This window comes from Chelmon rostratus, chromosome 23 (genome assembly GCF_017976325.1).
Source record: "Chelmon rostratus isolate fCheRos1 chromosome 23, fCheRos1.pri, whole genome shotgun sequence".
Lineage (NCBI taxonomy): Eukaryota > Metazoa > Chordata > Actinopteri > Chaetodontiformes > Chaetodontidae > Chelmon > Chelmon rostratus.
In genome coordinates, this window is record NC_055680.1 from 15,072,463 (window position 1) to 15,097,817 (window position 25,355).

At 43.1% G+C, this 25,355-nt stretch overlaps 1 protein-coding gene across 1 annotated transcript in view; it reads right to left on the reverse strand.

Moving 5' to 3' along the window:
• Window positions 1-5,961: 5,961 nt before the first annotated feature.
• Window positions 5,962-25,355, reverse strand: part of zgc:109889 (uncharacterized protein LOC553542 homolog) — a 37,802-nt gene continuing 18,408 nt past the window's right edge. Inside the window, exons 2-11 of the mRNA XM_041965319.1 lie at window positions 23,639-23,783; window positions 19,927-20,061; window positions 14,169-14,322; window positions 12,584-12,713; window positions 10,926-10,994; window positions 10,340-10,384; window positions 8,671-8,804; window positions 7,740-8,042; window positions 7,047-7,462; window positions 5,962-6,547 (exon numbers count right to left, since the gene is read on the reverse strand). Coding sequence (XP_041821253.1) covers window positions 6,390-6,547; window positions 7,047-7,462; window positions 7,740-8,042; window positions 8,671-8,804; window positions 10,340-10,384; window positions 10,926-10,994; window positions 12,584-12,713; window positions 14,169-14,322; window positions 19,927-20,061; window positions 23,639-23,771 — 1,677 coding nt within the window. The 5' untranslated portion in view covers window positions 23,772-23,783 and the 3' untranslated portion in view covers window positions 5,962-6,389. The remainder of the gene's footprint in view (window positions 6,548-7,046; window positions 7,463-7,739; window positions 8,043-8,670; window positions 8,805-10,339; window positions 10,385-10,925; window positions 10,995-12,583; window positions 12,714-14,168; window positions 14,323-19,926; window positions 20,062-23,638; window positions 23,784-25,355) is intronic.

The window sequence follows — 25,355 nt, forward strand, 5'->3', positions numbered from 1 at the left end:
GCTCAATGTTAGGGCCTCTTATATTTAGCATTTACGTGCTTCTATTAAGCCAAATTATGCAAAAGAATGGACCTCACAATTGTAATTATGCAGATGATACTTCGCTTTGTCACAGAAAGTTACTCAGCGCTCATCTTGATAGATTGTCTTTGGGAACCAAAAACCAAACCAGAGATCTTGGCACGATCATGACTTCCGATCTAAATTGAGCCCACCTTCGTGACTTACCTCCTTGTGGCCTCGAGTTGCCCTGCGTAAAGGTAGGGTCCTCGTCCTTGTGACTGATTCATCCAGATCATGCTATCACCTGAGCTTCCACCTCTGGAAACAGCATGTTGAGATTAGGTTTTAGTATCATACTGGATCGTCTTAGACTGCAAAGTAAGTCCTTACGGTAGGTATACAGATCATGTGGCGTCACTTCTAGAGGTGTGTCATAACAGTGGATCCACTGGCATGTATCTCTACTTCAAACTCAGCAGTTCCCATTCTTTACCCTCTGAAAAACGTTAAAAATGTTTAAGGATCTCTTTAAAGTGAAAGAACATCTTAGATCTGACAGGAAATAAGGTTTAATGACAGATTATGTACCACAAGCTACTTATAGTTTCATTTGCATAGTGCAGTTCTCTGGAATGAATGAATGAACCAGTGTGACATCGATTAAAGTCTTTGCGCACTTTGTAATAATCTAATATAAAAACTGTAATTTAATAAGCTAAAACATGGTGTGATGTTACAGCTGTTCAGTCTCTCAGACTCTGGATTCAGTCTATAAAACTGAGATTACTTTGCCATCAGTGACTCATGTTGCTGCTCCTGCGTGACGTCGGCTCAGTACACAAACACAGGTGACACTTGAGCCAACGTGAATATCTCTTCTGTGCCTCTGCAGAAACCTGGACTCAAAAATGTTCGAGTCATCATGAAGGCCGGCCGCATCCTTTACGACGTCAGATACATCGAGTGCATCTTGTATTGGAACAGGCTGATCTGAAGCCTTTGATTCCAAAATTAGATCCAGACTAAAATTAGATGAAAGCAGCAAAGACAGCTGAAAAATGTGGATTTTTTAAAACGCTATCTGCATTTTTCTGCCTAACACACTTCAGCTGACAGATATTTTTTGTGTTATTTGTTTGTCTGCTGTGTTTTTTGTACTTTCCACTGACCTCTCCGTCTCTCTGCTGTGTCACCATCTGTGCTCCAAAATGACTCCTCTCTCCCAAACAGCACCCATCGGTTCCTCCTCCGGCCTGCCAAGGCCCAGAACAGCACGGCGCCGGAACGCACCACGCTGACGCCGGTGGGTGCGTCCCAGCGCCGAGAGAAACGGTGATGATTGCTGGATTTACGTCATCGTGTTGAAACGGCTGACGCTGCTGCACGAATGTCATCATTCAATGTCTTTGAGTGTGAACGCCGGGTATTTGTTCATCCAAGAAAATCTCTATACACATAATCATCATGTTATAACAGTGGCGTGCACAGACTTTTTGAAGGGCAGGGGCGAAAAGGAAAAAAAGGGCACATATAGCGTGTCCCCGCCACTGAAGAGGGCACTTTAGCACGCGTTTTGGCTCCCAGGGGGCACTTTAGCACGCGTTTTGGCGTCCAAGAGGGCACTTTAACACGTGTTTTGGCTCCCAGGGGCCACTTTAGAGCGCGTTTTGGCGTCCAAGAGGGCACTTTAGCGTGCGTTTTGGCTCCCAAGAGGGCACTTTAGCACGCGTTTTGGAGTCCAAGAAGGCACTTTAGTGCGCGTTTTTCAAAAGCTGGGCCACGAGGGCCCCCCCCGCCCGTGCACGCCACTGAGTTATAACAATATGGAAGCGATGAACTGATGCCTTTTATGGGAAATTATTAATCAACGACAGATTACTGCCAGAGTTTGGCCTTTAGCTACTTTTTAGAACTTGATGCTGCAACTTGACATTAAAGTGGTTCCACAAAGAAAATTTTTCCAAACCAAAGCCCTTTGCTGCACTGGTGGACCCCCATGTTTGACCCCCATGTGGCCTCTATGGTGTCCCAAAAGGTGCAAGAAAACATGATAAACTGCCCTTGAGAGTGACCTTCAGGAAAAAAGTTGGGACGCTGCGTAAAACATGAGAGAGAATGTGAAAATCTGCTAATCCTTTCGACACATACTCCATTAAAAACAGAACAAAGTCAATATATTTAATGTTTCAGCTCATCAGCTTCATTGATTTTTGTAAATATCTGCTTATTCTGAATTTGATGCAGCAACATGTTTCAAACAAGTTGGGACAGGAGCAACAAAAGACTGGGAAAGATGTGGAACGCTCCAAAAACACCTGTGACACCACGTGACCTCACCTTTTCCCAGCTGAGCACGGCCACTTCAAGCGAGAGAGAAGAGCACAGACAAAAACATAAATACAGAAACCTGTTGAAGCTTTGGCAGAAAACAGTGTGTTAATGTGTTTTTAGACATTAAAAAGCTCCAAACCTCTGAAAAGAGATACATTTTAAATCCTGCAATATTTGTATCAGTAAAGGAAACTGAGGAAAAAAAACACATTAAACATTTTTATTATTATGTATTTTGCTATTTTAGCAAAATAAGCATGAATTTGTGTTGTCTGTTGGCATCAGTTCACATGATGTAATTACATGAGCATGAAGCATCTCTCATTCTTTCATTTAAAGACAGTTTACAGCCAAATTATAACACCATAATCAGAAGCTTTTTGGGGTGACGTCACATTTGACTTACTTTTTAAATAAGGATCAATAAGACCTCACAAGTCTTCATCATCCGTGTTTTATATTAGATTGGTGGTTATTGTTCAATATTAGTGAGACAGGAAATGATGATTCACAGCGTACAAACATCAACAGCGTGAAGCATGTGATGGGGAGTAAATAATTAATGAGTAATAAATTAAATGTTGGTGTAAAGAAAGCACACGGTCACAACTTTGTTCACCATTTATTGTCTAGAGTTACATGCATACTTGCTTAACAGTTGGCTTTAGTGTGCAACACACAGTTTAATTTTGTTTCATTGTCTATGTTATATTACCCCAAATGTATTTCACTTTACAGGCGGCCTTACCAAAAGTCTATACAACAGGATTCATCTCTCACATTTTCAACACACAAAGAAGTATTCTCACGAGCCAGAAGCCACAGATACACAAAGTACATTTGATGTGAACTCTCAGCCTTTGGTGCCTCAAAATATGAGACTTGGATGCCTTTTTTCTGTCAGATTTGGAAACTGCGGGGATGTATTTCCAATTTGGAAATCTTGACAGGACCAGAAAGTGTCACAGTCACAGCTTTATATTCCAACTGTCATGAAGTGCTTGGATCCAAAGATGCTGGCCTGAGTATACTGTATCTATGACTCCGGGCGTTTTTTTCTGGTTAAATTCGGATCAGCTCTACGGCAGATCCACATTCTAGCTGTTCAATGTGCTTTTTTTGCTTCAATAACAATGTCCATAAATGCAGCTTTTGCTGCGGTTCCTTGAAATCTACACCAAACAATCAGGGAGAACAACCAAGAACACATCAACCATCCAGTCCTTCCTCCAGTTATATTCATTTTTATTTTCCAACAGAGTGCAGCTACCGACTTAGCTGTTTCTCAGCTATCATGTGGTATTTATATACAACAAAAGAACAACGTTTGAGCCCCATCCCTCCAAAATCTTCCTGTCACACTAAGAGCCTCAACAGCTATGCAGTCAGAACAGTCTCAGTATATAAACGCAGCGATCAGGTTAATTACCCAGTAAACGCTGATTTGATTTGCAGGTCAAATCGAGGTTAACGTTGTGCAAAACCTGGTTGAAAATTTGATGTTTTTAAAGCATCATAGATCGCTTGTTTCAGCAGCATCTCTCCGTCTATATTTCAACACGAAGCAGTTTGTAACAACAGTCTGAAGTGCTAATTGTTGCTTTTCTTCTAATCAAGTGCTAATTTTCACTTTATAAGCAAGTTTCAGGCAATTTAACATAAAAACAGTGCGACTGAACTTTTAGTGGGTTCCACACTTTTATCAGAAACTGTTCCAAGTGCACGCTTCACTCGGATCCTCAACACGAGGAAGTCAACGTAAAAGGACAAACACAAACCGTCGCTCAAGTCCAAAAATTAAACGTCATCAGCGAATATCTTTCACATTAAAATGAGGCAACTGTGTCTGGTTGGACCGTTCAATCGAGGCAAAATGTACACTACACTTCCCAGAATGCCAAAACCAAGAAAGACCTTCAAAATGTTGAAAAGTCGACGTTGCTCTGGACAAAGAATTGAAACGGATGCAGTATATTAAAAAAAAACGCACACATGTAGCATTAAATGCTGCTTGAGTCCTGTTTTGTACGGGATATTTAGGTGCTTTGGTTTGACATTAGATTAAGAACAGGTGCAAAAAAAATCATCCTTCAACTGGCTTGTTTGTTTGATCCGATACCTCGATTCTGGCCTTGAGAAGAAAACCCTAAAATAAACCAAAGTGAACACCTCACTGCAGCACGTTTGAAAAGGAAAAACCACATTTTAAAAACACTACAGTCCAATCAGCTCATACCGAGGATTAGCCAAACCTAAAAGAGATAATATACTGTATATTACTGTTGCAAGTCTCTTACACTTATGTATTTATAGGCCAGGGGCTGCGTTCACAAAGCCGCCGCCGGCAGCGCTGATCCAGGGTCGCTCGGAGTGTGTGAGGTCATACGCAGGAGCGGACGTGACCTTTGACCCCGGGTCAGGCCGTCGAGCTTTGTGAGCGCGGCTCCGGTGTGGTTAAGAGTGGAAGCGTTTATATAAGACCAATACCACAGCACACAGTCACTGGCTGAAATGTTAGGCTTCGTGTTATGAATGACTACAAACGACTAAAAAATGAAAATAAAACATACCAGAATGACGGCGTAAGCTCGCTCGCTTCAGTGTTCAATGCTGCGATATGGAGGCTGAAGGATGAGCATCACTACACTTCAACGAGGCTGGTGGTGCTCGTTTTCCCAAACCGGCGTACACCTGGTGGGTGGCGTCTTTTGTCACAGTTTCAGCTATTACACGTTATCTCAGAGGGAGAACTGCCGTACATCACAATGTTAAAGGTACGCACTCAAAGACAACGCTGACTTTATGGGAGTTTGGCTTTACTGAAAAACATCATAAGACAACCAGCATCACGCTTAAATTATTCATGTTTTCTGTTGAGTTATAATCAGCTGAGAAACACACAACACGATTTTTCATCAAAATAAACTTAACGTTCAAGCAACTGTAGAGAATTTTATCCAAAATCCGAAGATTTTGAACAAGTCAAACTTGGTGTTTTTTTTATTGTGTGTCTTGTTGCAAAACAGCATCACGTCTTTAGCTGTTTGGCTAACTTAGCTCGCTTCCTGTAAAAGCTAAAACTTATGCAGGAAGTCAACTTGCAAAAATTCTCAATTCAAAGGCGCTCCAAGGGCTTTTATCTCTAATTTTAGGCATCTTTTAACAATATCCAAGTGGTTCGGACACTAAAATCAAGCTGGGTTACACTGCAGTTAGCTACAGCTTCAGTTAGCCAACATGCTATCTATTCGTCTGTTAGCATGTGCGCCAGTCAGAGTTCATTGTGGTGCTGGTTCCTCTGTCTCAAGCTGGTTAACGAGCCAAACTCTCACAATGACAGCGCAGTCTTTTCAGGAGAGTGCACGTTTCGTAAACAGGCACGTCCCAGAGAGGTGGAGTTATCCTCAAAGGAGCTTTTTTTTCCCTGATTTTCCTCACTTGTTTTCATAAACTCTTTCTCAACATTTGGCAAATAAGTTAAGATTGCACTATAATTAGTTTTTCTTGTGCTATACCGTTGTGTTTTGTAAACACATTACCCCCGTACTCACTGGGGGCCCGCCTACATACAGTCTGAGAGCCTGTAATATTGCTGATAATTATCACTCTAATGTGCAGGGAGGGAGAGGTTGGTGCGTTCACAGCTGAGCGTTAGTGGTTAAAAATTGAGCGGACGGGGGCGGGAGGGTGTTGAAATGCGGTGAATGTCAGCGTGTGTTCATTGCGCCACACACCCCGGGTGGTTAGACACACAAACCTCTGGGGTTTTTAGTTCAAGAATAGGCGTCGTCAGGGGCAACCAAGCAAACTGAAATCACCAACCTGTTGCTGCAGAAGCGCTAAATGATCAGAGAGGCTGCATCAGGGGACGTAAGCATGTGTGTGAATGTATGTATGACTGACTTTTATTGAATATTTTTCTCTTCAAAGATTATTGATGAGCGTTAAAACTAACCGAACCCCTTCATTTCCACCTCAGAGTCTCAATGTTTCTCCCCCTGCTATTCGCAGTCGTCACCACCCACCGAGCCCCCGTCTCGTTCTCTTTCCTCTTTTTAGTCAGACCACTCGTTCTCGTCGAGCTCGGAGTCGTCGTCGGACTCGCTGTACTCCACAGCGATGCGGCGCGACAGGATGGTGGCCACGTCGTTGCCGACGGGCTCCCTCTTCGCCTCCTGCTCCCTCTGCTCCTGCACCTTCCTCAGCTGGATACCTGGAGGGGAGGACGGGAGGATGCAGGGGGGAGGACGGGAGGATGCAGGGGGGAGGGAGGGAGCAGGGACGTGACTAGACATTCTGGTGTTGTATGTGGTGCAGTGTGGATTCTGTTTCTGTTTGTTGTCAGTCAGAATTTCAATTTCCTACTTTTATAAATATAATAATTTAGATCTATGTTGCAATTTTAAATAAAACTTTTAATGAAAGACGATCAGCTTTCTTTGGTGAAGCCTTACAAGATTATTTTTTAACTGCACTTATTTCCCTTAAAGGGTAGAAAAACTCACCATAATTCCCAAAATCAACTTTTATTATAGTAAGAATGCAGACTTATAGAAAATACATTCACCAATTTTTATTATGCTGATACTCCTAAAAACTAATTTTATTTATTAATTAAGTATTAAATAAAACTAATTACTTCTTATAGTTGTTCATAAAGTATTTAATATAAAGTTAATCTTGACTTTTTAAAACATTAATTACACACTAACCTCTACGTATGGCGGCCAGCAGGTCGGAGCGGGCGTCGCTCATCGGGATCATCCCCAGCATGGTGGACTTCCTCGTCGTGGGCGGCGCATCCACTGCTGACTGGCCGACGGCGGCGTGCGGCGGCGATGGGTGGGCCTGGAGGCCTGAAGGGGCTCCAGGTGGAGGAGGCGGTGGAGCGGCAGGGGGTGCACCTGACGGGGGGTGGGCAGGGGAGGGCACGTAGTTGGCCGGGGGTGGAGGAGGGGAAGGGGAGTAGGGGCGGGAGAGGGCAGAGGAGGTGGGGGGGACAGCGGAGGCGGCGGCAGAGGGCGGGGCCGTGGTGGAGTCGAAGGCGGTCTGGGCGGAGGGGATGGTTGGGGGAGGAGGGGGAGGGGCAGGTGGGATATAGTACTCTGGGATGGTGGAGGGCTGTCCGCTGAGGGGGAGGGGGAAGAAGAAAAGTGAGTTTGTCGCTCATAAACCCGCGAAGTGTATAAGATCAATAAAGTTTATTCAGTGGATACGAGGGGCGAACAGCTACAACGTCTTCATAAGAAATAAGAGGAAAGTCTGTTAACGAGCAAAAACAACTGCCAGTGACGCCCACCACCCCTTTAAGAAGGGTTAAAGGTTTTAACCATAAATCAACACAAAAGTTTGTATAAATAGTAGAAAACAGCACTCAAACACAAAATCTAAATGAGCAAACCTACCCATGCCCTGCTCGGTATTCCTTAACCGACTGCTGCCTCGGCCCGTTAACCGTCGGATCTCCACCGCCCTGGACCCCGTGTCCTGATGGGGTCCTGCCAAGGGAGGCCGCGTGTCGCCCCGCCGCCGCGGGCCCTCCGGCTGCCGAGGGCTGGTTGGCCGGCCTGAGGCCTCGATCCAGTGACTGAGTCTGGGCCGCGGCACTGAGGTGGTCCCTGGCGAGGTGGTCGGTGGGGTGGACGGTGCTGGGGGCTTGAGTGGAGGGGTGGTTGGGGCTGGCTGGGTAGGAGTCGGACGCCATTGACCTGTTGGAGGTAATGTGAGTGGGAATTTATATTCTGCTTGCATCCTTACTTTCTGACTTTCTATGGCCGAATCCCTGCTTTACTGCTGCAATGATGCAATTTCCCTTTAAAATTTGATTTCTTCTTCGACAGATTTGGTCGCAACACTGAGAAATCCACATGAAATATGAACTCCTATGCTCTGCTTTACCTTGCCCAGAAGAGGGCAGCATAGAGCTTTAAACAATACAGCAGGTGGGTTGGTACTGCTTAAATCTTTATCCCAGTTTACAGGTGTGTGAGTGGGTTGTGCCATAGTACCTGCACACTATTAACCATTGGTAATATTTAAAGCTTTTTAAATCTGGGGAAAATACTGAAGGTCATTTTGGATAGATGTTTTTATATCATCCAGACACAGAAAACGTCACCCTGAGACATCAATCCTAATATTCTAGACCATGAGTTTGTGTGTGCATGTATCCCCGTAAACCACTTACGTCAACTATTGTTGTCCTCTGTCCCTGGAGACAGACAGCTCAACATACAAACAGTGACGTCTGTGTTGTCAGGCTGGACTGTGACGGGGCAACAGGACCCTGGAGGGAAACCTCACACATATGGGGACAGCTTGTGTGTGTGTGTTTACCTGCTATCAGGGGACAGGGAGCCTTCTGAGGACATGCCATGGTAAGGGGAGGGTGTGAGCCTGGCGTCTGGTCTGAACTCCTTGTCGTAGGCCAGGACGTTCCACTCCTGACGCCGGTTGCGAGCCTTACGCACCTTTAAATGTACAACAGCAGGAAGGTACATATATGTAGTCGTACGTAACAATACATGTCACTGCGACATCTTCTACAAATCACGTCTCTTTCCTGATGAATAATGTTAATGTAAGTGATGGTGTTGTTAAAATTTAGACTGAAAGCACTACGTCTGGTAAAAGTGTTTCTATGGTGCGTCATGCTACTTCAGGGTTCACTTGCTGTGGTCTGAAGAATTAGCACAGCTGTACCTCTAACATCCCATTAGGGACAGTGCTAACAGGCATTGGAGCGTATCTCACTCGCTTTACTTTAGTGAATTGCTGTAATATACTTTTATTGAAGATGGTTTTGAAATGATTGAGTGTCCTCAGTGCTGGCAATGATCGCTACGCTTCAATTTTACTCATAAGAAGTTGAGTTCAATGAGTTCAGTGTTGGTTTAATACCTGCATCCCATTTATTTTTTCTTATGCACCTTTACGATTCACTCACTTCAGCCATTAGCTAATGTGCTGCAACAGTGTGCACAGCTGTGGTAAATGAAACAGAAGTAAGATTAGATGTTAGATGTCATTACATTTGGCGTTTGTCCAAATGAACTGTAACTGTAGGACTTAAGATAATAGAGACCACTGGGGAAATCTGTCATTGTTTGAAAAGTGTCTTCATGGGACATAAAAAACTTATAGTCAGTCACTACAGGACAGATCCCTTGATCAAATTACTTGGGGAGATTACTGAACAAGATTCAACTTATATTTATTTACTATGTTTGTTATTAAACTAAAACTAAGTTGAGACTGAATTAAAGAGCTTTAAAATATATTATTTCTATAGCCTGAAAACAGAATCCAACTATTCTCCATTCAAACTGACACGACAGCATGAAGCTTGAAATTGCTGTTATGAATAATTTGGGCACTACATGCTAAAAAGCCAAACCAAACCATTACAGAACACACAGAAAAGCTTTAGTCGGACATGAAACTACACAAGATTCACTGGTGTGTCATCGTGAAACAGGTGGTGCCGGAGGCTTGGTGATGGAGCCACTTCTTGTTGGGTTGGATGGCAAAAACTGCCAACTAACCAGCAACAGGCTAGCGCTAGCCAGGAAACAGATTGCCAGCCAAGCTTGCTACGTGCCAGTTAGCATGCTAGCTAGCTCAACAATAAGTTAGCACACAGACATATTTAATAGTCAACAATCCACGCCTCCTTTGTGGAGTATTTCATGCAGAGTTTATACAGACAGATGTTACAGTATATGTATAAATGTGAGTGCGACAAAGCTAACATGATAGCTTCCTGTATGTGGCCCTTCATCCCCTCAAAGGTTAGCACTGCCAAGGCAGTTTGCTATCTGCCAATAATGCAAATTAGCCAGCTAAAGGTCACCAAAATCAAATTCAATGAGACCTGGATGGATTGATGATGGATGTGACCAAATAATCACAGTGATGCTAATTTTCAGTTCGGAAGGCTTCGCTAATTTCATGCTAGTTTCAGAAGGGTGTGTTGATATAAAACGGCTGATTATTCTGTACCGACCTTCTTCACCTCTCTGCCCGGGTCCTCAACCTGCCTCTGCTGCTCCTGGAACAGAGACAGACGCAGAAAGGTGGACAGAAGGGTGGAGAGAAAGTTAGTCATTGATTATTGATTTCTCAGGGGCAGAGGAAGAGAACAGGACCCCATCACCAGCTCCTTCACCATGGGGTAAATTCACACTGAGCCAACCACACACACACACACACACAGGGCTACTCACCACCCAGTCGCTATCACACACCAACACACACTATGACCAACAGAGCCAAAAACGTCTGGGAACACGAGACAGGAACCAAACCAAACCAAACACAGAGGGTTAGAGAGAGGGTGAGGTGGCAAGCTAACGTGACACACACATACACAAACAGAGGGGAAGGGGTGTGTGTGTGTGTGCGTGTGTGTCTTTTAATGCTACCACTGGCTTGTTGTGAGTTGTGTGTGCATCCCTGTGTGTGCGCCTCTGTGTCTTACCTGAGTCCGTACATCCTGTATAATAGGTGAGTGTGTATTCTGTGTTAGTGGGGTGTGCAGGGGTGAGGTGGGGAGCGAGAGCGGGCAGGTTAGGGGTCGGGGGTTGTCTTACAGAGATGGACAGGGGGCTCCTGGGTGGGGCCTGTCTGGAGTGGGGCCTGTCAGGGTGGGCCGGACAGCCCTATGGAAACATGGGAGAAAGACAAGCTGGTGCGTTAGACTGAGCAGAGGAGGAGGAGGAGGAGGAGGAGGAAGGGCGGGGAGTGTGTGTGTTGGGAGGTGAGGTGATTCTCCTGATAAATTAGAAAAAGGAAGAGAAAGAGGAGGAACGTGTAGAGGAGGGTGAAGAATCCAGCAGATGAGCTTCCACTGGTACTCAAACCTGTTATTTTTTGGAAAACTACTCTGTTTCTGCAGGGATTTTATTCTGCAACGTTTCCAGGTTGAAGGGAGGGAACAGAAAAAAACGTGAGCAGCATTAAAGTGAACAGAAATATCGACAGAGTGCAGCAAACAAATACAGCAGCAGCTGTTCAGGATGGAGGAGCAGGGGTTTTTAAACTGACTTTGAATCAGAGGGGAATACCGATCAGCTGATGACGGTTGTGGGATTGTTTGTTGCCAGGTGACCGTCAATCAAATCCTCCTGTCCCAACTTGTTTGAAACGTTCAGAATAAGCAGGTATTTACAAAAATCAGTGAGGTCAAACATTAAATATATTGTCTTTGTGCAGTTTTCAGTTGAGTATGTGTCAAAAAGGATCAGTGAGTTATCACTTTTGGTCTTATTTACGGTTTACACAGCGTCCCAACTTGTTTTGGAATCCTTAAACTGGTCAAAATGAACTTCAGTGTAGTTATTGATTGTCGTGAATGTGAGGTTAAAAAAAGGATTTAGCATCAGAAAACGTAACATAACCTCGTACAAAATGAGAAGCTTCAGTCTCTAATTACGAATCACAGGCTCCATATTACAGAGCTTCTGCATCATAAACCTGCCAAGTATTTTTTGCCTTATATGGACGTTTGTGTATACAGTATAAACGTTTTTTTAGACACATCGTCTCATTTTTTCTTATTCAAAAATGACAAATAAACCCGTCGTTACATCTGACTTGAGAAGTCCAAATAAAAAACAAATATTAAGGCACTGAATTGATCTAACAGCATGTTCACAATCTAAATAATACTTCTCTTGTGTGTAGACATTGTATATTTTTTGTTCATAGTAGCTTTTTGCATCTATTTATATACAAACACATCTATTTTACACATACTTGTATGTACCACTCCTCTTGTTTAGCTTTGTTGTCCCCATTTGAAGCATATAATGCCACAAGACTGTACTGCAACAGCTGTAATATGACTTGCAGTAGGAGCTACAGCTACACATCTTGGAATAAAGACGTTCATTATTACTCATGGCTCATTTCATTTATTGCTAAAAGACGGATTCCCCTCAGGCCATTTATTTGTCTCGGGATAAAGAGCCTGCTCAACTGCTGCTGTATCAATAACCAATTAGGCAACAAAGCAAAGCTAAATGGTGAGTACAGTCAGATAGGAAAGCATAAAATGAAATAACAGCATTAACGAAAGACACATCTAGGCAGGAATAAACAGATTAGCAAATTAAAGCAGAAGATGAATTTTATTTCACTGATCTGTCACACACACGCAGCACAAAGCATACGCACATACAAACAACCTCCAACTTGCACACACAAACACACACACAAATGAACTCCACCCACACACGCGAACACACACGCTCAGCCACACCTTCTGCCGTCTCTTCTCCTTGCGTTTGTCCTCGGTGGCCTGCAGCATCTTCTCCTTCCACAGGTTGAAGAAGTACGAGGGGTCAGTGTAGAACTTCAGCGCGTCCTTCTTGTCATCCCTGCAGTGGGAGGTGGGTTTAAGGAGCAAATGCAACAACACGTCAATGGTAATCTATTCAATAACTGGCTAATCTGTATTCAACACCAGACTCAATGCAAAATTAGACTAATTTAATGAGCACAGGGCTTGGGTTGAAACTGGGAGGTTTGCTGGGATAACAACAACAGAGAATGATTCAGAGCAGTGGCTGGCTCCTCGTTATTTATGAAAGCAGAGCAAGAAGCCACATGAGGAAGAAGCCAAACTGAAGTGGGAGCAGCAGAGCGCTGAACTCTACTGCCAGCCTTTGCTCTGCTCGCTCACCTCTCTGTCCACAATCTAGGCTAAATGGGTACTCACTGGTGAAACGGCTGTAAAATTTGATCAACTCACAAATTTAGCCAACAATTATGATCTTCCAATCACAATCCAAACAGTTTGAAGTATGCATGATCTCTTTCGGCCGCTGCCTGGAGCGCTTCATGCCATCCACATCAGCGCAGGCTCTGTGTCATTTGTGGTTAACTCTCGCTTTTCTCCTTGTCTTCACTGAGGCGATGCTGCTGCGAGAAACTGTAAAAGCTTCTCTTCCTGTCCTCTTTCTGTTTAGTGCATCCATCATATTTGCTGCCAAAACTGACCTGGTGGCTCATCAGCGTAAACTTAAAGGATAACTTTTGTTTTTTACAACCTGGACCTTATTTGTAGCATTAAATACGACCATTTACTCACCCAGACAACTTTGATGGCATTTGGAGTCGTTTTGAAGAAATTAGCCCCAGAGGAGCGGCGCGTATATCCGTATAATGCGAGTACTCGGGGCATCCATGTGCAGCCTCTATATAACTCGTTCATATTACAATATTTTGTTATGATATGCTGGTGCTGTTCCCCTCTGAGCCTGTGGTGGCATGTTATCAACATCCGGTGTCTCTAGACAACTACCTCTGACGTGGATGATGTCATTTCCGAACGCCGGGCGCTGCGAGCAGCCAGCCACAGCGCGGCTAACTCTGCGGCGGTCGGCTACGAATACGCAACAACGAACCATAGCTGTGCCAAACTACAGCTAAACTAGCCGACCGCCGGCTCAGAGGGGAATAGCACCAGCATATCATAACAAAATATTGGAATATGAACGAGTTTCACCGCAGATTATGTGTTATATAGAGGCTGCGCATGGATGCCCCGAGTACTCGCATTACACGGATATACGCGCCGCTCCTCTGGGGCTAATTTCTTCAAAATGACTCCAAATGCCACCAAAGTTGTCTGGGTGAGTAAATGGTCGTATTTAATGCTACAAATAAGGTCCAGGTTGTAAAAAACAAAAGTTATCCTTTAAGCACAGATTTTGGTAAATGAGAAAAAGGTACATGAAGCTTAAATCATTATAAATAAGCACTGACAAGACTCTGCAAACCAAACAGAGTCTTAAACTGCAGATATAACACAGTTAGGCTCGGCTGCTGACCTGTAGGGGCTGAGGATGTTGAGCGGAGGTGGTTTGTCACAGCGGTGGTACATCTCCACCACAGGGTTGGGGACGGAGGTCCTCGACACCACCTGCTGGTCCTGGATGGTGCTACTCTTGAAGGCCTTCCTCATGTTTATGTCCTGCAGAGAGACTGGAAAGAGAAAGACAGACAGTACTGAAACTGCTGCATATCCTTTAAAGCATTCAGCGACATAATCCCTAAACACACACAGTTAAAACAGCCGTTATCTGTTTTAACTCTTTAAGCGTCGGCTCGGCGGCTGAATGTGCAGCGCCGTCCTCTGCTGTGCCAAGTTTACACCGCCGAACTAAGTCAGGATTTGTGGGAACGAACGATCTCTTGTTTGTGGAAGTAACCTTATTAATCGATGAGGACATGACAGCTGAACTTAAAAGTTTCATGCCACCAGGTGCAGCTTCAGTCTTACTGAAATAGTCAAAGATGAAAACAAATAAAAATTGCATTTCTGGGCAATTTTAGTAGATTTTATAAAGCTATTTGCTAAAGATTCAGCTTCAGTGGGTGATTTTTCAGAGTAAAAACACAAGAAGATGCATTGTCATTGGTTTTTCGTTGTATTTGCAGTGTGGGAAACAGTTCTTGTGTCACTGCAGCTTGATAAAATATATAAAATCTTCTTGCATTATTTATTGGTCCAGGTCTCCCAATGCAATAAATTCAGCATAAGCTGTTCGGTGTCTCCTTTGTCGTCTTTTCCAAATACAAAAAGAAGGAAGTTAGATTTAGCAGGTAGAGTCACACAGAATAAGTAGGCACTTCAATGTGAAAAACAGGCTTTTCCAGACCCTCAATGTCGCACTGGTCCGTGTGGTTCGGACACTGAGATTTATGGGTTTATGGATTTTGTTGAAAGGCATTCTGGGAGTGTAGGAAACTGCTTAGAGAAGCGGAAACACAGGAGATAAAATATTGTGACAAAGGTTGAAAGTTCAGACACTTAACGAACATTTTTGACTGATTTGTTTTTCATAATTATATTAAGAACTAAACTGTTCTTATCATTTCAATCTGCATATACATGCATACAGACGAACACATGATACGACACCACCACACACACATACTGCACATATGCACACACTCACAGGAGGTGATAATAGGACAGCAGGGACAGATTAGTTGTAGAGCTTGTTGCACCAGCTTAACACACACACACATGCACACAGACACACACAGACACACACACACACACAGACACAGACACACACAGACACAGACACACACACACACACACACACACACACACACACACACACACACACACACACACACACACACACACACACTGCAGCAATCATGAGCAGTGTGTGTGCAAGAGCAATATAGTTAACAATTATTTATATATATGTGTGTTAAAATTTCAAATGTGTTGCGGAGGAGTCAGGAGTGAGTTTGCATGTGTGTGTGCATGTGAGTTTGTGTGTGTGTGTGTGTGTGTGTGTGTGTGTGTGTGTGTAAGTGAGTGAGTGAAAGGGAGAGTGAGAGACAGACAAAGTACTGCATGTATGTGTGTCAATCCCTTAACCCCAGAGGAGATTTAACGCTACAGTACTGCAATGCTATCCACGATCTACCAGATGGCTACTCTCACACGCACGCACGCACGCGCGCACGCACGCTTGCACACACACACACACAGAGGTTTAGTGCACATCAGACCAGTGTAAAATAAAGTTTAAACCGTGTTAATGTGACATATGTTCCTGGGAGTGATTTACTTGACTGTGCTGTATATGCTGTGTGTGTGTGTGTGTGTGTGTGTGTGTGTGTGTGTGTAAGTTTAACCTCTGACTGCAAAGACTCATTCCTCAAAAACTGAAGAGCGATTGGCTGTTTGATCCGTTTGTGTGTGTGTGTGTGTGTAGATTCTGCAGTCGAAGCACCCTCCTGTCTGCTCAGTGTTTGATCATGCCTTCCTAAGCTTCTGTCCCTGCGGCCAAATGAATAATCCACAAAACTAGCAGCTAATGCAACTTTCATTCAGACACATCTTCAAAGAGACCTCGAGCTCTCCCTCTCTTTTTTTAACACTCGCACACACACTCGTTTCCAGCACCCCCGCCAACCACACACACTCTTATGTCTCCATCTCCTCCAACTCTTGTGTCTCTGACTTCAACCTTCCTGCCTGCACATTTCCATGCAGACAAACATGTTGATCACAACTAACAACCAGATTAAAGCATTAAAAGGTCTGATTATGGGACTTTGCAGTGGTCTGACTTGCACATTTACATTCACCTGCAACTTACAGGGGTGGTTTCATCCTGCAGGAAACACCTTCTTAATGCCATCCAAGCAAAATGAGGCATAACAGACAAATTAAAACTTTCAGAGAGCTCCTTAATGAAAGTATTGTTACTTGAGGTTTGACAAATGGAGCCTGATATCGCTTCTGCATTCACGTTCATTTACGTTAGCTCATGTTTGGGAAAAGTTCCCGCTGATTTCATTTTTCAGCAGAAGTTTGCAGAGATTAAACTCAACAGCGAATGAGATCAATTCTCGCTGGTGAGGCTCTGGAAATGTAGAATACTTGAATATAAACCTAATTATGGTTTAAACACTAATTTGGAAGTCTTTGATTTCCCTGAACCATATTTAATACGTCAAGAACATTTTGTAGGATTTTTTTTATTGCATGCATTAGAATTGTTTTAATAAAGATTTAATTTTTTTTTCCATTATAAATGGTCTAACATTGAGATCAATGGCTTCCTTTCCCTCTCAGAATGGTGATCACTATATACTTGCATATATCTCACAAGCAAAACAAAGTTGTCAACTGTTTCTATTCGTTTAATTTAATGTTATGCATCAATTTATAGCTCACTGCCGATAACAATCCGTCAACATTCTGCTGAGATTTCAACCTGTTTGTTTCAACATTATTCAGTTTAAGCTTTATTCTTTATTTTACTATATTCAAGATTTAGACACTCACTTCATGAGCAACCATAAAACAGGTTGATTTCTGTTGGAAGCAGGTCAACAAACAAAAATATGCTTTTTAGGACTCAATCGTAGTCGGACATCACTTCCTTCTGTTCTTCCTCTCTTTGCTCCTTTCATTGCTCTGCACCTTTTCTTCCTTCCTTTCTTCTTTCATTGCCACTTTCCTTGCCTTCTCCCCCCTGGTTTTATTTCTCCTTTAATTGACTCTTAATTCCTACATTTCTTATTTTCTCCTTTTTCCTTTTCAAAGTCACTCCCCTTCCTTTGTTCCTTCCTTCATTTCTTCCACGCTTCCTTCCCCCCTTCTTTCTTCAATTGTCCCTTCCTTTCTTCTTCCATTAATTGTCCCTTCATTCCATCCTTCCTTATTTTTTTTTTCCTTTAATTGTCTCTCCCTTTGACTCTGCCTTCTTTCTTCTTCCATTAATTTCCCCTTCCTTTCTTCTCCTTCAATCTTCCCTTAATTTCTTCTCCCTTTAACAGTCCCTTCCTTTCTCCTCCCCCATCCCTTCCTTCTTTCTTCCTTTATTTTCCCCTTCCTTTCTTCTTCCTTTAATTGTCCCTTCCTTCCTTTCTTTTTTCTTCCTTCAACTATCTCTTTCTTCCTTCCATCCTTCCTTCCTTTCATAAAACATTCATAGTGTCACTTGCCTGCCACTTTGGAGGTGGTGAAAAAAAAGGGAGAAAGAGGAGGGCAGGAGAGAGGGATGAAAAGGAAAGAGAGAAGATGTGACTGAGGAGCGAGAGAAGGATGAGTAACAGTCGACAGAGTGAATGTATGCTAGGAAATGAAAAACAGACGAGGTTGCTTGTGCGTAGGAGGAAGAGGCTTGGAGCCGGACAGAAGAGGAGATGAAAGGGTGTGAGCGAGGGAGGCGGAGGAGGAGTGGGAGAGGAGGGGAGGAAGAGGAGGATAAGACAGAGGACTGCTGAGCTTTTCCTTTTCATGCCCGTCTGTGCTGCTCTCTGACGCTCCGTCTGAGCCGCCGTGCTGCAGAATGACTATGCAGTATCAGCAGGGAGAGAGAGGGGGAGGAAGAGAGGAAGGGGGGAGGGAGAGAGAGAGAGAGAGGGAGAGACAGAGAGAGAAATGGCAATAGATAGAAAAAAACAAGGAAAAGAGGAGGAAAAAAGAGAGACAGAAAGGGGGAAGGCAACTGAGAGAAAGGGGGAGAGAAAGAGAGGAAGAAATTGGGAGGGTGACAAGAAGGGTGATACAGAAAGTGACAGAAAAAAACAGGGAGGAAAAGAAGAAATGGAAACATTAGGAAGGATGGAGAGACATAAAGAAACACAGGAGGGAGGGAGAGAAGAAGAGGCATTAAAGAGAGAGAGGGAGAGTTCAGGATAGAAATATTAGGAGAAAATGAAGGAGAGAAGAGAAATAAAGAGGAAGAACACCTAGAAGGGAGGAAAATAAGATGAGGGAGGGATGGAGAGAGGAGGAAATAAAAGTGGTGAAGGTGTGGTGGAGAATGGGGGAGACAGGGGAGGGAGAAAAACAAGAGAGGGTGAGGAAATAAAAGAAGGAAAATTGCATACAACGATGGAGGGAGCAGAAGGAAGGAAGCAAATGAGGAAAGCAGGGAGGAAAAAAGGGGAGGAGGGAAGAGAAAAAGAAAACCGGAGGCAGAACGAAAAAAAGAGAAATAAGGAAAAGAGCAGAAGATTCAAGGTTTCTCACATTTCACATTAAAGTTCAGTTTGAGCCTCTGGGGCCACCGTAGTCAGCTCTGACATCATCCTGTAAGTCTGACTGTGTGTGTGTGTGTGTGTGTGTAGGCCTATCAATTACTGCATTAACAGAATTGACCTTCAGTGTTAGTGAACAGCTTAATGATGGAGAAAATGATTCTGACACTCCCACTGTACACACACACACACACACACACACACACACACACACACACACACAAACGCACACGCACACGCACACATACACATTCTGCTGCAGGCTAGTTTGAGGGGAGAGCACTGACACACATACACTTGCCTAGTCCACAAGTATACAGGTGGATGAATACCTGTACATAAATATAAAGAGAACAGACAAACCGCCAAACCACCAGGCAGAGATATACCCCTAAACCCAAAGCTCTGCTGGCTATTACCTGTAGGCTAGGTGCAACAGGGGTCCAGTCGGCTCTGGTTCAAAACCGGCAGTGTTCTGGTCTGTGTTGCAGGAGTGCAGCAGTGACCTCCACAGGACATTCTGACTCCTTTGTTCCTCAATATTGAGGAAGAGTAATGGTACATGTATATGTAAACATGCAAATCCTATTAGCAAGATTAGCACCAGCATTATTTTGTTATTTTCCGCCATTGACCGAAATGACGCCTTGTGTAAACAAGTTGACAAAAAGTTGACAACGGATAGAAAAAGCTACGATTTAAGAAAATACCCATGTGGACTAGGCAACAAACATCTGCACCAAGGTGCACACTCATCTATACCCACTCCTCACCACACAAGTTCACACACAAACAGATCGCGTGTGTGTCCATGCCAACAAACCAGTCATGCATTTAGTCAAATACTGCACTTCAGTACTTTGCAGATTCAGATTATTAACCATTACCAGCTGCAACATTTGTGACACAATAATGCATCAATATTCAAATTCAAGCCTCAGTTCATAAAGAAATACTTCAAGAATCTGTTAAACCACACCCACACACACACACAACCTTGTTTTTGTCAGTTGTGGGGAACACTGTTTTCATGGTCACTTGTGAGGACCACCACGCTGTCCCTACCTTCCTCCACAGTGGAGTCGAGCTGGGTGACTTTCACGGCCAGCTGGTCCACTCTCTCCTGCAGGCTGCTCATCCTCAGGTAGAAGCTGTTGGCTTCGTTGAACAGCTCTCCGAAAATGTCCTCTGCATGGCGACCTGGGCCGACACAGAGAGACACGCACATGGTTGGGTTTTATGTAGCGGTTTAATCATATTCTTTCTTGCCGGGAAAATGAGTGCATTCACACTTTCACATTCGCCAGCTGAGCTCTGCCTCTCATCTCTGATCTTTATTATTCACTGAGAGTTTAAACAGCATAAAATGACAATTCTCTTTCTTTTGAAAAGAAGCAGATTTTGCAGCGGATTATTCATTACATTTGTTTATAGATTTATATTTGACCCTGTGAAGACATGTTTATAATAAAATGTTGTTGCTTTTGATGTATCTCACTGTCTTCTTCAGAGAAAGGAACTTGCTTAGGTGTCATCACCTGACTGAAATACCACATTCAGATCTCGTGGTGACACAACAGCAATTTCTCATAGTTAAAGAACGCTGTGAGATACTGTTAAAAGATATACAAAAAGCTAATAAGTGAACATTGAGTTGAGTTTTTTTTTTCAACACACAAACACATTCAGTGCTGCTAATTAATCTGTATTGACATGCATTGTTCCGGGCCAATAAATATGTTGAATGTGCTTCCCTACTCATAAAACATTTGGCAAGTTGTTTAGGGCTGCAACTAATGACTATTTTAATTATCAATTAATCATCTAAATATGTTCTCCATTGATCTCAAACAGTGGGAACCTTCCATCGCACCTTCCCGGAGGCCGAAGTGGCGTACTGAAATGACTCATTTTGATTGATCAGCCCCAAATCAAAGATCTTATTGATGCATCCAGTCAGCATGGTTTAGGTCAGTTGTAGTTCTTCAAATGGCCACTTGAGGCTGGCTCCAAGAGCAAGACCATGCCAATAGACCCACATATTAACATACCCAACTTCACAGCAGAAATATCGCCGTAGCTAATTTCCCTGCATAGGGAGTTGGATTTTTCTATAACTCAGTATATAACCCATGTTCTCCACCTCAGCTCCACCCACATGCCACCTCTTTGCCCATTTATGGTTTACAATGGCGCTTCCATATTTCATACAGTCTATGTTTAGATTCTGTTTGCAAGTGCAACAAAAATAAATTATAGTAGCATTGAGGAACGGGTCAATGGTTACCTTCCTCACCACAGGGTGAGGCTCCAGTGGAGCTGCACACTGGACAACAAATCACACTGCGTGTTTGTGCCTGCAGCCATATTCAGGTTTGTATTTTAAAAAAGTAATACTGTACAATAACAGCGCGAGTGATGCAAGTGGTCTAACAGCAGTCTGTTCAAAATAAAGGCCTTTTTATTTGCAAATAATACAGGAAGCTGCTCTCTTGGGCAGGTTGGGCAGCAGGCATAAAGTTTTGCGAGCAACACAAATTAATAGGACTTTGACAATTCTCAGTGTGATACAGCCCAAATAAAAAAGGGGAAAAAGTCCCCAAATAGCAAAATATAACAGGAGATGGACGAGAAGAGAAATTCACAGAGATGGAGGTCAGTCGTTGCTGTTCCTCCTCTTCCTCCTCCCTTCGTCTGTCTCAGCAGGACAGGCTGCCTCCTGCTGTGCACCTGTCGGACCGAATACTTAAAAGGACTTTCTGTCTGCGAGTGTGTGTGTGTGACAGAGAGAAAGGTGCAAATATTTAAATGTATTTACTGAGATGTTGAAGTGCAGCCTCTCAATAACACTGCCACCTCTAAACCAAATAAAATGTGCACTTTATATCTCTCCATGTCTTTCATCTCTTCTGTCTCTTTCTGTCTCATCTCTCAGCCCACCACATGACAGATGGAGCAGAGGCAGAGCCCCCACTCCTTCGTAGTGTGCTGTCGCTGAATTTCATTTGGACTCTGACTGTTAATCAAATTTAAACAGCCTTTTTTTCCCCTTCACATTCCCACTGAATGATCTCTTTCTGTCAAAGGTTTATGCCGTGCAACCTCCCCCAAAAACACAGCAGCTTCAGCTGTGAATATCTGCATGGCTTTCAAAGGGTAAATAAATTCAAGAGAAGTTATCTGAGGATTCATTGATTATGATTCATCTGGACTCTGAAGTGTAATGACTCATCAGACTGTGTTTTTACTGTAGGTCAACCTTTAATGGCTGAGTCACAGTGAGAATTTTGGCAGCATGTTTATGTGCGTGTTATTGGATTTCATAAAAATCCACCTTGGTTCCACCTTTTTTAATGGGCTGTTTCAAACTTACTACGACAGCTGCCCTTACTGCCTTCCTCTCTGCAAACAATATTGAAATACACATAGTTAGCATCAGACATGGCCATGTCCACATTTAAAGTTCATCTCGAGTGTTTTTAGAACGTAGCTCTGAATTCATTAGTTTTGGATGTGATTGCACTTAAAATGCTAAGGATGACACCTCTGGATCTGATAGCTCATGACGAATTTGAAGGGTGCAGTGTAAACACAAAGAACCCCTTGACTGGAATCTTTGCAGCTCTTTGCAGGAGTTTCTTTTTTTCTTTTGGGTTAAATCAAGTATGGAGATAATTATGACAATCCTGCTCTCTCGTTGCATGGCTGAGTGCAAATGTGTCTTTTTAGGCATGTTAGCAGCGCAGTTGTAGGGATGACAGTGCTGGTCAGACACAAGCAAATGTTAGCATGCTAACACGCTAAACTATGATGCAATGTAAATATGTGCTGATATTATGATGCAATGTAAATATGTGCTGATCATCAAAATGTTACATTGTCATTGTGGGAACATTAGCATGCAAATGTTAGCATTAAGCTCAAGCACCACTGTGCTTAAGTAACCATTAACCATTAACATGGCTGTAGACTTGAAGGTCTGGCCACACCAGAATGTGGGTCAGCAAAATCATCAACACATCCTGTTGAAATATTTGGTGCTAGAAACTTGTCAACGTAGTGTCTGCACTCATTGGGCTACTTGGTGAACTGCTCTAGTTGGCAAGCTAATTGCTAACTTGTTAGCCAGCCAGGTTTCTGCTAGCCAGGCACAGCAGCTCCTGGACATTCTCTCTGTTTTCTCTGTTCTGTTCTGTTTACACGCCCCTGGCATTTTGTTCACTATTGTACATATTTCATTGAATAAAAAATTACCTGAAGAATGAAATAAAGCTCCTCAAGCTAACAAGCCTGCTAATGGTCAGTTAGCAAACTTCCTACTATCATGTTACTTTATACTATTGACTCTTGTCTCAAAACTGTCTGCAAACCATTGCTCTTTTGTGAAGAAATTGATGGAGAAGGTCAAACAAAGCAGATGTTGCAACACCGCTCATATGCTACAATAGCTATTTTGAACTTTCCAGCTCTCTGTCCCATTTATATCCCATATATCTCCAAAGTTGAACTTGATGCAACAAATTTGAGTGAATTTATTTCAGGCCTACAAATCACTGCGATTCCGCTGGAGTGAATTGAAGTCACAGTGAAATTTTGCAGTTTTAGCCTTTGAGCATTAGTCAGCATGTTAGCAGGCAAAGTGCTAAAATCCACAGTCACTCAAGACAGGTGGACAAATCTGAACAAAACGTCAAAATTCATTAATTTGACATGATTTTAACTACAGAACTGCATGTGCAAAATCATCGCTCTTATACTGAACCACAGGGATACTCACTCAGACTGCCCAGCTGTTTGATGATGGCCGCCAGGGTGCTGTTGGTAACACACTCCAGCTCACTGGTCACCCCATCTGGCAACGCCCCACGGCACAAGTGCCGGGGCTCGATGTTCCTCTTCACTAACGGCATGCTGGTCTACTGCTGGAGAAAGACAGAGGACAGATGATTGGTTTATGGGGAGAATCGGGCGTCCGTCACTGCTACCTGTATGGTTTGTAACATGCTGTGGGTCATTATTTAAATCCCCTGCAAGTACACTGACAGCATTACAGCTCCCACACTGACAGAAAGAGAAGAGAAAGCCGAGGAAAATTGGTGCTCAGCTGTGAGTCCTGATGGAGACGGAGGTGTCATGTCCGCCGTGGGGTGCAGTCGCTCATCACACTGCTTAATGTCAGTGCGGCTGGGACGAGCCAAGAGGCAAATGAGCCAGAAAGAAGTTTCTAAATGGTGCTAACGAGGCACAACTGTAGCCAGAGAAACCACGAGGGACGCAGAGGGGGAGACAAAGGACAGATTTGAGAGGGTAAAAGAGATGGAGAGAGAGAAAAGAGAGAATATGGCCTGAAAGAAAGACTGTGTCACAAGGGAAGAGCTACATTGATATAGATGTGAGCCAGGTGTCCTTGTGCTGGAAAACAATTTCAATGTCCAATGAAGCAGAAGGCAGACATTAGCCAGGTGTCTAAACCTGCATTAATCAATACCTTTGATTTTAACACTGAAGGAAATTAGTCATGTAATCTCAATCATGGGGAATTAACACCAATGTCTGCAGCTCTACGGAGCCTTTTAGCCACGATTAACGAGGGGAAAGTAACGGCTGTTCTTATTCTAAGCTCATAATTTATTGCACGTTACCCAGAGAAAACCAAACAGCAGACAAAGTTACAGAATGGCTGGAAGCTTGTCAAACACAGAGCATGTAGCTGTTTTACACATTTAGGCTTTGGACAAAAGCATCTGCTCAAGGAACACAGTCTAACTGTGATATTCTGCCAAATGATAGCCTAAAAACACACACACACACACACAAGAATCCCAAAAGATGAAGAAAATTGCTAGTAGGCAAACTGAACTTCTCATTTTCCCTTAAAAGCATTTCATTTGGGTTGAAATGGGCACTTTTGGGTCAAAATGTGCAACTTCTGAGTTAAACTGCTTTTTTTTTCAACTTTTGAGATTGAAATATGAAACTTTTGGGTTAAATTCTGCAATTTATGGCTTGAAATTAGCATTTTTTAGGTTACAGCGTGGGTTTTTGGGTCTTAATCTGTAGCTTTTATAATATAAAGTTATTTGTATAGCACCTTTCATACAGGAATCGCAGCTCAAAGTGCTTTACAAGAAAGAAATCACATGCACTAAGTGAGCGCTTTGCATAGAATATAAATGAATGCAAAATAAGACGGAAAATAAAACCCACTTGATATTAAGGATGAAAATAAAAATAAAGACAATGCATAAAACCACAGAATAAAATAAAGGTAAAAATAGATTACATAGAATGCATAAAATCAAGTAAAATACATTTTAAAAGAAGCACGAGGCAAAGCACAAAAGTTTCAGACCTGTTTCAGGAACCAGTAGTGAGTTAGCTAAAGGCTAAAATGAAGAGACACACTTCTTCTTTTAGGCACTTCTTGGGCTGAAATGTGCAATTCTGAGGTTGAAGCATGTTGATTTTAGGATTATATCTGTAACTATTGAGTT